The sequence below is a fragment of the Lissotriton vulgaris genome, chromosome 7 (genome assembly GCF_964263255.1).
Source record: "Lissotriton vulgaris chromosome 7, aLisVul1.2, whole genome shotgun sequence".
NCBI lineage: Eukaryota > Metazoa > Chordata > Amphibia > Caudata > Salamandridae > Lissotriton > Lissotriton vulgaris.
The window spans coordinates 1,512,295,647-1,512,312,460 of record NC_141695.1 but is presented as its reverse complement, the minus strand read 5'-3'; the positions used below and the strand labels follow the sequence as shown (position 1 = coordinate 1,512,312,460).

Here is a 16,814-nt window from a genome sequence, read left to right as displayed (position 1 = left end):
ACCAGAAACTGGAGCGCGAAGCTCAGAGTAGCGGGGAGGTCAAGCTTTAGTTTCCTGCCCGATCCCCTCGCACATGCGTAGTGTCGCGCTGCCATCTGGGACTGCGTGCTCTCCAAATAGCTGGCAGGCGTGACAGTCTAATCATTAACATCTTGTGCATATTAACCCTTTCCTACAAAATCCAGGCAAATCTTTACTTTAGTCAAGTGACCGCAATAGTACAGACTTTTGAAAATTATATTGTGGCTACTGATGCTAAAAACTACTCCAATGAAAGGAAGAAACCTTTATTATTTGTGTTTTTTTCGGGGATGCTCGACAAGAGATCTTTGATAACTTACCAGAGTGTGAACCTCTTTCAGGGCAGTTTATACCGTGGGGTGTGTTTAGAGAAGCAAACAAGCATTTGCAATGCAATAGGTCTCACATTTGATAATTAGCACACAAATAAAAGGCCCTGTCATTTACAATGCCAATAGCTCAAACTTTTCTAAATGCGAGACCTATTTCACTTCAATGAAATGGCTGCCATTGTTTCTGGCTGCTTGGAAAATGAAAGCGCGCATGGTGCGCTAAATGTTGCAGGAAAGCATGTTGCGCCTGCAGTAGGAGAAACTCATTAAAAAAAATAACGCTTACAGATTAAATAAGACCTACCATGTACCAACAGAAGTAAAAGGGCCAGTCCTCATGGGAGGTTAAATATGAAGACAAGGCAGTACTAAGGAGGGACTAACAAGCCTATTAACAAATCTGAAGCCAGCATTTACAAAGGACAATGACACAAGCCAATGAAAAATATGGATCGGGAGTGGGTGGAGCTTCAAGGCCATACACGAATAAAGCATGCCTCGCAGAGCAGCATATGCACTCCCAAGGCTCAACCTTAAAAGAGGTTAGAGAAAAGGTTTGTGAACAGCCCAACATAATGATTGAGAGGCACAGTTTTCATTATAGGAAACAACTTGTTGATGAGAGCATTGAGGAGCATGTTTTCAACCTACGTATAATAGCGCCCAAGTGTGAATTTGGGGATTATCTTGACACATATTTGCATGATCAGTTTTTACAAAAAACAATTTGATGGACAGAATGTAGATCAATGTCTTACATTCACCCCAGTACAAGGATCTGGGCCTAAATCCATCGTTTTTTGCACTCCACACCACCCTGGGTTAGATAATGGCTTTATGCAAATCAGCTCTGACCCTGTGCCCCATGGGAACAGTCCAGTCCGAACTACACAGCCATATCTTTCCCAGACCGGAATCAAGCATCCGAGGACCGGACCGGTTTCGAGGTAACACCTCTCATCAGCCCGGCTAGCTTGACTCCAGTGGTGTGGAGGCTCTGGGACCCACGTCTGAGCTACCCCAGTACACTCAGGGAGGAAATTACAAAAAACAATTTGATGGACAGAATGTAGATCAATGTCTTACATTCACCCCAGTACAAGGATCTGGGCCTAAATCCATCGTTTTTTGCACTCCACACCACCCTGGGTTAGATAATGGCTTTATGCAAATCAGCTCTGACCCTGTGCCCCATGGGAACAGTCCAGTCCGAACTACACAGCCATATCTTTCCCAGACCGGAATCAAGCATCCGAGGACCGGACCGGTTTCGAGGTAACACCTCTCATCAGCCCGGCTAGCTTGACTCCAGTGGTGTGGAGGCTCTGGGACCCACGTCTGAGCTACCCCAGTACACTCAGGGAGAAAATTACAAAAAACAATTTGATGGACAGAATGTAGATCAATGTCTTACATTCACCCCAGTACAAGGATCTGGGCCTAAATCCATCGTTTTTTGCACTCCACACCACCCTGGGTTAGATAATGGCTTTATGCAAATCAGCTCTGACCCTGTGCCCCATGGGAACAGTCCAGTCCGAACTACACAGCCATATCTTTCCCAGACCGGAATCAAGCATCCGAGGACCGGACCGGTTTCGAGGTAACACCTCTCATCAGCCCGGCTAGCTTGACTCCAGTGGTGTGGAGGCTCTGGGACCCACGTCTGAGCTACCCCAGTACACTCAGGGAGAAAATTACAAAAAACAATTTGATGGACAGAATGTAGATCAATGTCTTACATTCACCCCAGTACAAGGATCTGGGCCTAAATCCATCGTTTTTTGCACTCCACACCACCCTGGGTTAGATAATGGCTTTATGCAAATCAGCTCTGACCCTGTGCCCCATGGGAACAGTCCAGTCCGAACTACACAGCCATATCTTTCCCAGACCGGAATCAAGCATCCGAGGACCGGACCGGTTTCGAGGTAACACCTCTCATCAGCCCGGCTAGCTTGACTCCAGTGGTGTGGAGGCTCTGGGACCCACGTCTGAGCTACCATGTCCTTCTGGGAAGGACATGGCTTTTGTAGTTCGGACTGGACTGTTCCCATGGGGCACAGGGTCAGAGCTGATTTGCATATCGCCATTGTCTACCCCAGGGTGGTGTGGAGTGCAAAAAAATGATGGATTTGGGCCCAGATCTTTGGACTGGGGTGAATGTGTGACATTGATCCACATTTTGTCCATCACCTGTTTTGTTTGCAATTGCCGCCATAAGTGCGCTGGGGATGCTCAGACGTGGGTCCCAGGCACTCCACACCACTGGAGTCAAGCTAGCCGGGCTGATGAGAGGTGTTACCTCGAAACCGGTCCGGTCCTCGGATGCTTGATTCCGTTCTGGGAAGGACATGGCTTTTGTAGTTCGGACTGGACTGTTCCCATGGGGCACAGGGTCAGAGCTGATTTGCATATCGCCATTGTCTAACCCAGGGTGGTGTGGAGTGCAAAAAAATGATGGATTTGGGCCCAGATCTTTGGACTGGGGTGAATGTGTGACATTGATCCACATTTTGTCCATCACCTGTTTTGTTTGGATCAGTTTTTACAGCAAAAAAGTGCAAGAACTTCTGTGCATCCATTTCTTCAAAAGGTATCGCTGGCACTAAACTGAATGATGACGCTGTTTGTGCACTTTCAAGTAAAGGTTCGCACCAGCATATATCTAAAGGGAAGAATACCACAAGAAATGAAAAGAAACTGTTGTGCTATAAGTGTGGTTCTAAACCGCGTTTGCAGAAAAATCCAAGTTGTCCAGCAGTTAAGTGTAAAATATTGAACATTTCCTAAGTATTTGTAGATCCGCTGTGGAATCTAGTGATAGTCCTGTAAGGGTTAATGAGATTGATGAGTTACACAAGGACATGATTAATAATTTGGTGTTAACCTTTATTGATAACACTTCTTTCTTCAGGGCACCAATAGGAATTGCACGTATTGGTAAGATGGAAATAGAAGTAATAGTCTGATTCGGGTTCACCCATTACTATTTTGTTTCAATCTCTTTTATGAGTTTGTAAACAGAGGAAAAAAAATTAAAAACACCAGGCAATTGGCAGAATTAGTCAGGCAAGAATACAGCACTTACATCGCTGGTCCACATCAGTTAGGTATAACATATAGAGCACACCAATTAGCCACCCAATACAAGAAAATAAGTGCTCAATAAACCATAATTGAAAGGAGGGGTCGCTCCTGGCTCAGAAGTACTAGTATTATTGAAGCAGAAAGGGCGCCCTTTATTATTGGAGCCTAATATAATAAATTCTGCTAGCCTGGAAAGGAGAACAACGAAGAATAGCAAGGTCGAAGTGACAGAGAAGGAAAGATAAGGGAAGAAAAGAAAAGAAGCAGAGGTGACTCCGTGTTCCTCAAGCAGGGACTATCCATCCTGGCCCAATTTATTTAATCGCTTCCTCATAGGATTCTCTCCTGGGAAGCAAAGGGTACTCTAACAGCTGGAGGAGCCCTAGGCGGGGAGGGACAGATCGGGCATGTTCCAGTGTAGAGAGATGTGATACCAAGGGTTGCCAGATACGCACTAATTTAGCACCACTGTTGGCTAGACAATGGTAAAGAAGTTCCATCGGCATTACCTGCCATAGACTGCTGAGCCACACCGAGGAGGGGGGAGTCAAAGCCTTCTTCCATTGCATCGCTATAAACTGCTTCGCCGCGTTCAACATGTGGAAGATCAGGCGCCAATCCAAGTGTGTCATCGCTTTAAGAGACTTCGGCCGGAGTACAAGAATCACTACCCCAGGGGTACTCTGAATGGGAAATCCCACTACTTCCCTGATGTGGTTTAACACCTCCTTCCAAAAGTGCGTTCTAAGTGTGAAGGACCACCATATGTGCATAAAGGAACCTGGGGCAGTGTGGCAAAGCCAGCACATGGGTGTGGAGGCGGGGGAACATCTTCTGCAACCTGAGGGGGGTATAATACCAACGAGTCATGATTTTGTAAGCTGTCACCTGTTGTGTAATGCTTTTAAAAATGCGAGGGATGTTCTGCCATAGTTGTTCCCAGGATTCAGGGGAGGGTTCTGCCTCAAGATCTGTGTGCCAGCGTTATTGGTAGGTATGTGCTGAAGAGACCCCCCCCCCCCAAACTAATCCCACTCCCTCCGCCAACCCAGTCATCCTTTCCCCCTTGAACAACCACCTCCCCTCCGCCCACCTGGCACAAAACACGCACAATACACTCTTGCTCTCCAACACACACAGGAGGTACGATGCCAAGGATGCCCCGCATCCCCCGCTCAATTGCCACCTACCCCCTCCTTCCCCATTACACAGCACCCAACCAACTACTAACGCCCCAACCCGCTAGCTATGATACCTAATCACACACCTCTCCACACGCGCAAGAGGACGAGGGATCCTCCATGCGACCCCCAGCCTCACACAAAGTCAACACTGACATCAGGAACCCCAAAAGCAAATATATCAACAACAAGCGCTCTCCCCCACGGGATGACCCCGCACCAACCACCCTCCCGCCTAAGTCCAAAATTGGCTATCCCTTAATCACCTGAAACTCAACCAAGACAATATGGAATTCCTCATTATCTCTAAGAAAAAACAGAACCTCCAAATCACAGAATGGCTGAAAGCCATTGACGCCTTTAACGGCAATTACCCCCTAGCTGACTCTGTTAAATCGCTGGGAATTACTCTTGATCCAAAACTAGACATTGCAAAGCACATCAAAATCTCAGCAAAAAGCGCATTCCTCAACCTGAAACTACTCAACAAAATAAAACCCTACATCCCACCCAAGTACCTCAAGCAAGCTACTCCCAGCACTAGTGCAGTCCAGACTAGACAACTGTAATGCAGCCCTCACAGGTACAGCTAAATGCCACTTAGCTACCCTCAGAACAACACTCAATGCAACAGCCAGAATGATCACAGGAGCAAAGAAATACGATCACATATCGCCTGTACTCAAAGAGCTAAAATGGCTCCCAGTCGAAATGCGTGCCAATTTCATAACCGCTTGCCTCACGCACAAAGCCCTGCAAACCGGGAAACCCATCTACCTGTCCTCTTAAGAAGGCCGGCCAGACAAGGACCCTCAGGAGCTCCAATACACTTCTCCTCATCCCGCCAAAAACCTGTAAACAAAAAAAACGCAGCCCACTCCTTTTCTGGAAGTGCGCCCAAAATCTGGAATTCCATCCCAGTCCACATCAGAACAACTCCATCCTTTCCAAAATTTAAAATGCGGCTAAAATACCTCTTTCTCAATCGTCCGCCCCTGTATCGATGGCTGCCGACGGAGCACACTAGCCGGAACCGGACAGATACCGGATTCTCTGCCATCAAGTCATCTACCTCCGCCAAGCTACCGGGCACCTACCTCGCCCCCACACCCCTAAAGGGGGCTGGCTTGAGCCAACGTGCGCACCGCTATGTCTCCATCAGACTTCCTTGCTTTAATGTGGTACAGCATACCCATACTTATGAAGCGCCATGATCCATTATACCATTATGTATACTAACACTCTACTATGTGATTTCCTCAAGACTATTGCGTTTGTGATTTCCTTGATACAAATGATTTAAAGCGCTCCACTACCCTCGGGTCTGGCCAGCGCTATATAAAACTCTTAAATAATAAATGTGGCGGTGGCACATGTGAGTGCTTAACCTTAAGGACTTGTATGTCTTGGAAATCAGGCCCCGGGAACCATCAAAAGAGCAGACTAAGGATTCAAAGGGGGTAAGTTGGGCCCATTACTATTTTGTCTTATGTCACGTTTTATGGTAAACAATGTAAAAAATAATTTGAAAAACTCAGATTTTGCACCCGAAAGCCTTGGGAGGCCAAGATATTGAAATGGGCATTCTAACCAAGATATATGTTGCTATGAAGGGACGTGATACAAGTTGGTTGACGAGATTTGGGGAAATTGGACATTATGCTCAAAGATGGCAGTGATCAACTTATAGTTTGGGGCGACATGCCAGTTGCGTCCATTGAAGAGCAATCTGATAACTCGCTAGGAGGAATTGCTAGTATAATTGATAAATTCCCAGATGTTTTGGAAACCAAAGTTGAGTGTGTTAAGGGGGTAGTGCATGATATCAAACTCAAAGTGGATACTTTAGCTGTAAAGGCATAAAGTCAGGTCAGTTCCTCTTCATGTAAGGGATGACTTAAAGACACTTCTTGATGAATTGTGTGATCAGGGTATTTTTTACAACCTAATGATTCATCAGAATGGCTTTCGGCTGTTGTTTTGGCAAAGAAAAAAATTGAAAATGACTCCAAGGTATGGATTTATGAACTCTTAACGAGCATTGTGGTGGTTTGTCACCCGTTGGCGAAAATTCAAGCTATGTTAATGGCACCTAGGGGGGGCTACTTATTTTTCGATCATTGACCTTAAATCAGTGTACCATTGGGTGTCCCTGTCACTATGCTCATAGGAACTGACCAATTTTGTTACACCTTTTGGCGATTTTACATTTCTAAGGTTACCATTTGGATTAGCATTAGTTTCTAGTGTGTTCCAAATATGAATGGACTAGTTTAAAAGTGTCGGGTGTGTACCAGCGTTTCAGGATGGCAGTTCGATTTTTGGTAAGGATATAGCTGCACACAGTTTGAATGTGAGAGGTATGAATGTATCCAAGGAGAAATGTGAGTTTTTTTATTCAGGAACTTGATTACCTGGAGCACACCATTACATTGGATGGCATTAAACCTAAGAAAGATCTCATTGATGCTATTAACAAAGCATCCCCACCTACAGACTCACTTAGGTCTTTTTAGGTTTCAGTGAGTATCATGCTCGTTTTGTCCAATGCCAATCTCTCCATGTTGAACCATTAAGATGTTTTGTTAGAAAGTAGGAGACATTAATTTGGACAGAGGAGAAGACTAGCAATTTCAAGTGAATAAAATATGATTATTTCTGCTCCTGCGTTTTAGCCGTTCTGTAGTTTGGACAAGTGTGTTATTGTTGATGCCAGTTCTTTCCAGCTTGGTGCAGTACTTATGCAGTCACACTTTGGGAAAGAACGAACTGTAGCTTTCATTTCACGCACCCTGAGCAAATCTGAATCGCATTACAGCACTATCGAAAGGGAGACGTTAGCTTATGCATGGGTGGTGGAAAAATTAGAGACCTATCTGTGGGGAAATTGTTTTGATTTAGTGACTGATCACAAACTACTAATTTATCTTATGAATGCAAAGGTTCTGGAACGGCTTCTGCCACACTTTTAAGACTTTTGTCAAAATTACAAGACTGTAACTTTATTGTGAGGTATATGTGTGTATGTATGTATGTGTGTTCTTATATAGCGCTCGACTTACCCTAGGGCATCTCGGCGCTTGCATTGGGATATACCTGGTGGCAAGAATTTTAGGGTAGAATGTCTTTTCGAGTGCCAGTGCAGAGTTCAGTGGATTGTGAGATTGACAAACAAGAGTATGTTGTGTCTTTTCTTGATGTGTCTGTACACTCTGTTATGTTATGTTATTTTAATCTTAAGGTGCACAGCCAGCCAAGGGTTTTCCGGCACCGCCTATCAGGAACAGAAAAGGAAAAAGTTCTACATATTAAACAGCCAGGTTTTTAAGCACTTACGAAAATTCTCATATATAGTTTCGGTCCGACGTGATATAGGAATGGAGTTCCACAAGGAGGGGCCTAGACAGGAAAACGCCCGACCGCCCATTCGTGACAGTCTGGTCCTAGGCACGGTAAATTTAGCCTGAGTGGCAGAACGTAAAGAATGTGAAGGGAGGTAGGGATGAACTAAGACATTAAAGTATTGGGGTGCCTTACCAAATTTGATTTCAAACATATAGCTCAGGGCTTTGAACTTAATACGATTCTCAACCCTGAGCCAATGAAGATCTGGAAAAGAGCCTGAGATGGAGACTGTTTTTGGAACCTTGCAAAGTAACCTAGCCGCCGCATTCTGCACCAACTGTAGTTTACGTAACACTTCCTTGTTGACTTCAAGATACAGAATGTTGCCATAGTCCAGTCTTGAGGTAACAAGAGCTTGGACCACTGTTCGTTGCGTAGACAATGGCAACATCCAAAGGATTTTTCTGAGCCATTTGAGAATAGTAAAGCAGGTCGAAGACACTTTCACTGCTTGTTGCCTCATTGATAGCTGGTCATTGATTATAACGTCTAGGTTCGGAACCTGATGATTAGGCTGGGGCAAAGCGCCCATTTCAGGCGGCCAGTGTTGAGGTCCCCACAGGTCTTTATTCTTGCCAAATATCATCACCTCCGTCCTTTCACCGTTGAGTTTAAGCAGGTTGACTTGCATCCAGCCTGCTATATTCCTCAGCCCAGACTCAAGAGAAGATGATTTCGACCCCCTTTCAGCAGATAGGGAGAAAACAATCTTGGTGTCATCGGCATTAGAAAAGAGAGACCGCCCAGAATCTTCAGCAATCGTCGCCAGAGGCCTGACATAGATGTTGAATAAAAGAGGGCTAAGGATCGAATCTTGAGGAACCCCGTAAGGTGAAAGAATGAGTATTGGAACTGGAAGTGGGAGAAAAGACTTGGAACGTGCGATCAGACAGAAAGTCATTGAGCTAGTTAAGTGCTAAGCCAGTCACTCCCAATGATTGCAAAGCTTGCAGTAACATGGTATGAGAAACCGTGTCAAACGCAGCACTTAAGTCCAGGAGTATAAGAGCCACAGTATCCCTGGTATCAACATGGTGACGTATCATTTCTAGGAATCCAAGCAGAGTAGTCTTTGGTGAAAAACCTGGTCTAAAGCCAGACTGTGAGCCAGGCCGGAAGCAAAGAAATGGGCCGGAAGTTAGACCGTTGCGCGGAGTCTGCATTGTTTTTTTGTTTTTTTTAATTGGGAGAACCATTGCGTACATACATGCAGGTGGCACCTTTGCTTCCTTTAAGGAAGCATTGAGCAACTCCATAATAAACAGAGAGTACTGTTCGAGTTTCTGGAGCAGTGATGGGAATAGGGTCCCTAGGAGAACCGGATCTAAGGCTGTCCAAAATCCGCCTAAAGGAGTTTATATCCAGGGGCACCTACGTTTCTAAATTGCTAATAGGTGCCAAGGAGGCACAGACCAGTGGTTCCGTACTCCTAATTGACTGATGAAGATTCTTATTTTTCTGTATATCGTTGGCCGGTTGAGACTCATTAAGTGCGGAATATATACTTTTTTCTTTATTGAGAAAGAACATAGCAAGATCCTCACATTGCGATTCAGTGAGATCCGGGGATTTGAGTTGACATGCAGCGCCAGACAAGCTTGAACAACGTCTTGGCGTTATTCTGTGCCTTAGACATGGAAGAGGTCACATGCTCCACATGCGCAGCCTTACAGAGTGAATGGTAGTCTATTTTTGCCTTTTTATAGGCTAGTTCGGTGTCTGGAGCTAAAGTTCTTTCTCCAGCATCTCTCTAACGCTTTACATTTAAATTTCTCCACTTTTAAACTCTCGGAAAACCAAGGGGCAGGTGGCCGGTGATTGTTCACCTTCTTGACAGACGACTGAAGACGAGCATCAATGGAATTAAGAATCCAGTAATGTATGGCATCTGTGTCTGCTATAGTAGTTGGGCTAGAGAGTGGCGGCCCCCTTAGATAGGAGCTTATTAAAAGTTTCAATATCCAGTTTACCCCAATTTCTTGAGTTGGTCTTAGGACAGAAGGCATTTGGGACTAGGCTAGATAGATCTTTTTTGACCTGAAAGCCCACCAGGAAATGATCGGACCAGAATACTGGAAGAGCATGGGGGCAATTGATGTTAAGCAAATTAGAAAAAATCGGGTCCACTAAGTGGCCAGCAACGTGGGTAGAACCCAAATTGCAGAGCAGAATGTTCATAGCTGCTTTGAAATAACCTGCTTTATTGGGGGCCCTAGCTGGGCACAACGCATATGTGGGCACTCTTTGTTTTAAACTCAAATAGAGGCAATGTGTTGCCTTTTGTCCACTCATGCTGGTCTAACAAGAGCTTTAGCCTTAGCGCGAGCCGCCCATGGGGTCCGTTCCTGGTTGTCCTGCAAAGAAAGGGCGGCTCTCGGTCTGTCTGGCGAGGGGTTGTAAAGCGCTGCTGCAGAGATGGGCTTGGCGGTGCAGGCAGGTAAAATGGTCCCGCATGCCCTGGTTTGGCAATAAATCCGTTTTGAGTGGGCCACAGTTTTAGGGCATATAATATAGTGTAAGACAATAGCGTGTGCATTGTACCACTGTTTACGAGATTCGTAATTTGAGGCCAGCCTGTATTCTACCTACCTAAGGCAGCATGAATCACGCCATGGTGTCGCAAAAAAGCTGGGTTGGCCGTGTGGCCCGTAGGCATGCCACGGCGGTGCTGGGCCCCTGGGCTCGCTCCCTAGAGTCCTGAGAGGACAGGCATCCTCTGATGGACGGGAGCATTCTCTGCAGTAATCGGCTTGTTCATATGGGGGTGACCTTGTGACCCTGCGGGGCGCAGTGAGCCTTGTGGCTGAGCATTATCGCCAACGGGTCGATTGTAATAACAGGAGGAGTGCGGAGACTGCTCCGTGCGCTTTGTGTGTGCCTGCTTCCCTTCCACCTCTTCCTGCTGGTTGTGTGTGTCATTGTTTCCCTGCCCCTCTGTTCTTCTATGACTTTATGGAGCATGTGACCTTTTGGGCAGGGTGTCTGTAGTTCTAGTCTCATGTGAGTTTCTCTATGTCCATTTCCTGCTGCCTGTTTCTCTGCATGTTTGGCTTTCTTTGCATTGTATCTGTGTGGCGTTGGTCTGCTCCATTTCTGCCTTTGTGTCTCCGACTGTGCCCGTATATCTGCCCCTGCCTCCCGTGTTTGTCTGTGGGTGGTGCATCTGTGTTCTGCATGTTTGTGTGTCCACGCCCGTCCCCCACCTCTCCTCCACACCCTGTCCGTCTTTGCCCTGTATCTGCTGTTTTTTTGTGCATTGTTTTTTGTTTGTCTGCGCTTGGGTCGTTCCTTTGCCCAGTATCTGCAGTTTTAGGGGCCTAGTTTGTGTGACTACCTGTGTGTGCGCTTTGTATTTGTACTGTGTGTTTGCCTGCGGCCATAGACCACTAGTTGATAAGCCCCCTAAGGGAGGGCATGGCCCCCTTCCCCACGAATGATCTTTCGTGTCACTAAGTTCAATTTCATATACTTCGATCGGAGACGTCTCCACTCCCTCCCGCAAAGATACTGAGTTCAGCTATGGCAGCTTGACATAAACATCTGGCAGTGGGAACGAAGGCCTTGTTCTTTATAGTGCTTGGTGTCGCACTTCTTTCCTTTCTAAGCGCTGTAAACATCCGGTATTCTTGTACTCCAGTGTATTCCTTTCTGTCTCCACCTTCTCTCGTGCAGCCCCCCACTCCGGTATAGATGGGCCTTGAACACCCCTGAAAATGCCTGCATGGGGCGGGAGTGGTTTCTTTTGCTCCCTGTATTCGTGCTTGTTAGTCTCAACTGCCTGTTTTCCTTCTTGTTGGTCACAATTCGTGACCACGAAAAGTGCATCTCTGTGTGTGTGGTCGGTTCCCTTGTAAGCTCGCGGATGACACAGTACCCTGTGCGGCACGTCTCCTACCATGAGTCCGGGAGGGCAGTTTGTCGGGACTTTGAGTCCGCCTGAAGGACAGGGCTGGTTGTGTGGGCAAGAGTTGCAGCCACCCATGTTCCCTTTGTTTTCAGGGTTGTATACGCGGCTCTTCCTGGTCTGCCAAGAGTGTTCATGTGACTAACTTGATTATGAAAACGTGGTTTTATGCAATATATTGACATTATGAGGCCGAAGCTGCATGTGCGGTGGCGGAGTTGTGGTCTGTGTGGCTCTGGGTGCATCCCTAGGGGTCAGGGAGTCTGGTCGGGGCTCAGTGTAAAGGTGGTGTCATCTGTTTGCTCCAGGCTGGAGCGCTGCCATCAAAGCGGAGTTTTAAATTGCACCCAGGGCCCGAGGGAAGGGCTCTGTCCTGACCTGGTGGGGCGGGATGGGGGCGCTACATGGACTGCGGAGAACGTGGGCCTAAAATCTTCACACGTACTACTGGTTTCTTTTGGGGGGGGGGGTGTATACAAGCCACCCATTTTTTGCGTGCTTTTTTTGGTGGCGGAGGCGGCGTGTAACAGGCCGCTCCTTCCCGCTGTGTGCCCCCGTCACCCCCTCACATCTTTCCAGGCTCCCGATGCCGTGGGGGCCGCGAAACAATAGCCGGCAATTAAAGCGCAGAGGTTGTGGGGGAGCCCCTTGTCCTCTCGCCACTATAAGCCGTTGTTGTGCACGCCTCTCTGGCACCCACACAGCAGGGAAAGTTAGTGCCAGGGGTACTTTGTGTTAGTGAGAACTGGGTCCATGCTTGTTTATTTCTGCCCAAACCAGATTAATGGAACATTTTTGTCCGCGGAAAAATTGTAACAATGAAAATTAAATGGGACAAAAATTCCTACCCTGTCACAGACTTCAAGATACTGTGAGGGGGGGGGGGGTTTGTAAAGTGCACTTTACACTCACTCTGACTTTATTCAACAATCCGACCCGTAACGCGCTCCGTGCTGGCATGCAGCTGTTTACACTTGGAGATTTTTTGTAATAGCCACATAACTTTACATTACGATAGCAAAAGGCTTTTGGCCACGGCCCCCACCACCAAACCTCTTCATTTGCCTCGGGGGCTTGGACAGCGAACCCGTGCTCTTCGGAGTGGGCGGCGTGGGGGCCTATGCACGAGCCTTGTAAGGCGGAGAGTGTCTAGGAGTGGGGGGGGGGCGGAGTTGGGCGGGTCCATCAGCCCATCCGATCTGCTGCTCCGTAAACGAGGCAACCACAGGGCCTGTCAGCCGCAATTATAAAATAAGCATTGAAAATGCAATGGTCTCGCCTTTGATTAAGTTTAAGCCATTTGCTTTACTAATGGTTTTGTATAGCAAAGCGAATGGCTTTAACTTAATAAAAGGTGAGACTTATTGCATTTTTAGGTTTCGCCTATTATCATTCGCTTGCGAATGTAATAGGCGAAAATTCAAGTGCTCAATCGACTCGTCAAACCACTGCGGTTTTCTCACAGTGCATGTGAGTCACGTGACCACAAGCGCAGGTCACATGACCACACAAGCACGAGCATCTCCCTAACCCGCCTGCCACACTTCTCCTCCCCTCGCTCGCATTCCCGCCCCCCCACCAGGTTCTCCCGCCCTCATCCATGGATGTCGACCATCTCCGACTACTGACTGACTACTGACATTTTCCAGATCTTTGGGATATTTATCCTCTATTCACATCTTAGCATGTAGAACCATACCCCGAGTTGCGCTACAGACTGTAAACACACATTCTGTCCTGACGTTGCAAGCGGCACAGAGAAATGTAAAATGCTAAAAAGAAATTCAAATAGGAAAATCAGCTGGCCGTTTGCTACCCTTTAGCTTTAAAACATAACTTGCTTTTTGGCCCTCTGTGCCAGCTCATAACTTGCTAATGCATTCATTCTCTAATTGCTATCGCTGAGTTACATCTATCCCAGACAACACTCTGCGCCTCTTGGAACATAAATATTGCTTTTGTTCGTGTTCGCGGCTGGATTGCATAACAGCGTTTGGGCGCCGGGCCAACCCCTCCGAACGGATACATACTGCTCTGCAACAGGAAAAACAACAACTTGTTCGTAGCTATGGCTGCTCAATCAGGGACACGAGTGCGCTGGAACAGAATTTGTTTATCCTGTTTCCTTTTCACACAGAATTTGTTATGGAACCCATCACAAAAGGCTACCCCGAGTTGTGCTGAGGAAGTGTTCTTCACTCTGCTTTCCATGGTTTGTCACGTTCATGAGCAGGGGGAGCCAAGAATGAGTGCAACGAGAAGTCACAGTCACACACCGGAAACTCACAGACCTGGCTGGATCCGAACCAGGATTAGGAACCACTAGTGTCCGGGCACCGATGCAGGCGGCACCTGTGCATGTTGGGAAGCGGATCGGTCACTGTAGAACGCTGTGCCCGAGTTTCCTGCCGAATCCCATGCTCATTAGGCATCCCTAGGAAAGGGCGAGGGCACGTTCTTTGCGGGCGCGCGCGAAGCCCCAGTCATTAGCACAGGAGTGTCAGAAGCTTTGGCGGGAAGAGGAGCCTGGTGGCAGCGCGAGCAGATGCCGTGCCCCGAGGCGGCTCATTCCAGACAACTAGACTGTGAAAAGTTATACCAAACATGGTGCGTGCCTGCCTGCGAGAAACAAGCACTGGCGTTGCCAATAGGTTTCGCATTTGGAAAGTTGGAGCTATTGGGTTTGTAAATGACATTTTATATTTATATATTGTTATTGACAATGCTAATAACGATATATAAATATAAAATGTCATTTACAAAACCAATAGCTCCAACTTTCCAAATGCGAAACCTATTGGCAACGCTAGTGCTTGTTAATGCTTGTTTTGATTCAGCTGTTTCACTTTCCACATGTAATGATACTAGGAGGAATATCATATTGCCTGTAAAGTACAAAGATAACAAATTATATTGACTTTTATTTTGGTTTCTCTTGCCATGTATATTGCTTATGCATTTGTAGGTTATTTGTAGATTTTTATTTCTTAGGTTGTATTAAGTTTTTTCCTTCTGTTTTCTATTAGGAAAGGAAGATGTGGTAATGGGGCTGTTGTACATGTTGTGCACATATATATATGTTGTGCACGAGCTCTCTACATGTTGTAAACCTGTGTCTTTATATTCAATTTTATGTTGTCTTCTGTTGCCTTGGTTGCTGCTGCTCTCTGTCCGACATTCCAACTGGATTATCGGTCTGGACAGCAGCATATCCAGAAGGTTCCTGCCTGCTCTTAATGGGCGTTGGTATTCTACTTAATAAACATACGACAGTTTCTTGGTGTGTGATTTATGTGACACATGCACACCACAGTATGGTTACATGAGAGAGGGAGAGAAACTGACGAAATTACGGGCAAGCTCAGAATGTTAATTGTACTGAATCGGTCTCTCAAAACAGGGATGTGTATTACATTTCTAGAAATGTGTCTGGACGCCGAGATAGAGTTCCAAAACCTGGGACTATTCTGGGAAATCTTAAATGTTTGTGCACCTACCAAAGTCTGGATAATATCCCTCATTGCCAGAGTCCTCTTTCGTTGATCCTTAGATTCTCTCTAAGTGCCCACCTTCCTGTCAACTTAATGTGCCGATTTCTTGAGTTAATCTCATTTGTGATTGTTGTCTTTTCTTTCAGTTTTAGGAAGGCCAGCTTCCAACTTTCTGCATAGCAGCCTCCAGGCGGTGAGTCTTTGTTGCCATTGATGCCTCGTTTTGTACTTTGGTGTGTTTTGTCTTTATGCTGGTGAAGGATGCAGGGCTGAGCATTCATTGGTTTGGGGATGGTTGGTTTAGTACACCATCTCAAAGGGAAAGGAGGGACATGACATGGAGGCAGCCCTCTTCAAAGATCTCCTGTGAACCTTGTGTATATTTTGCAGGAGCACATGGGTCTGACAGGAGGACTGATACAGACTCCCCCCACCTCTTCCTCTTGGTGGGCACTGCAAAGAATTGCGATTTTCTAAGCATTAGTGTAAAGGAAATCAAGATTTTATTAAAGACAACGAAGCTCAAATTATATGCAATCTCTTTTAATGTGCTCCACAAACGCACCACAGTACATATCAACAGAATCAACTTTCAAAGGCATTTTAATCCTTCTGGAACACAGTCTCTTTGCAGATTTCAGATAATATATTGATTCCAAACAGAAAATAACAATGCCCATCCCCTTCTCCTAAGACGTCTCCAAAAGTATTTAATCTAGAAGCACCATTGGTTCTGCCCTTAACCTAGTACTCCTTCCCTAAACTGCAAACAAACCACATATCTGCTATGAACAAATACATAAATTAGCCAAGTGCCTAGTCACCAGAAGAACCCCATGAGAGTGAGAAGCAGAAATGTTTGTTAAATATGACTAATGTACATACTATCATTCTATTCAGATTTCTTCAAGGATGGAAGGGTCACCAAGAGAGGGATATTCTGAGCCTCCATGTATTACATTTTGTTTTTCTTTACACAATCACAATAAAATCACGAATTAAAATATCAAGATTGAATGCTGTTTGTGAGGAAATGGCGTGTAAAGTACTTTATGATTGTGCGTTCTCCCCTTATAATAAATACACTTACCAACCCCTTTAGAACCATTAAGTTTCATTTGTCAAACCTTCAGCTCAACTCTCGGTAGCTGTGGCTCTGAGCAGCAAGGCTTGCACAAAGGAAAAAGTGTAAAGTATTTAAACGGCACCAAAGCAATTAAAGAAGAAATCGACACGACAGCAAAGAAATCAGATGCCAATTTATAAAAAGAAACTATTTTTATGTATTTTCAGAAACCACAATGAAAAGATTAGCAGAGTGTTCCGTAGATATAGAATTTACAAAGTATATTACATCAAAGCAGTTCATTCAACCGCCAACAAGCATTGG

The 16,814-nt window shown here is 45.9% G+C and overlaps 1 protein-coding gene across 1 annotated transcript in view; it reads left to right on the top strand.

Moving 5' to 3' along the window:
* TUFM (Tu translation elongation factor, mitochondrial) overlaps nucleotides 1–16,814 on the top strand; it is a 136,301-nt gene that overhangs the window by 13,306 nt on the left and 106,181 nt on the right. Inside the window, exon 2 of the mRNA XM_086932375.1 lies at nucleotides 15,571–15,617. Within this exon, the coding sequence (XP_086788501.1) occupies nucleotides 15,571–15,617 (47 nt within the window). The remainder of the gene's footprint in view (nucleotides 1–15,570; nucleotides 15,618–16,814) is intronic.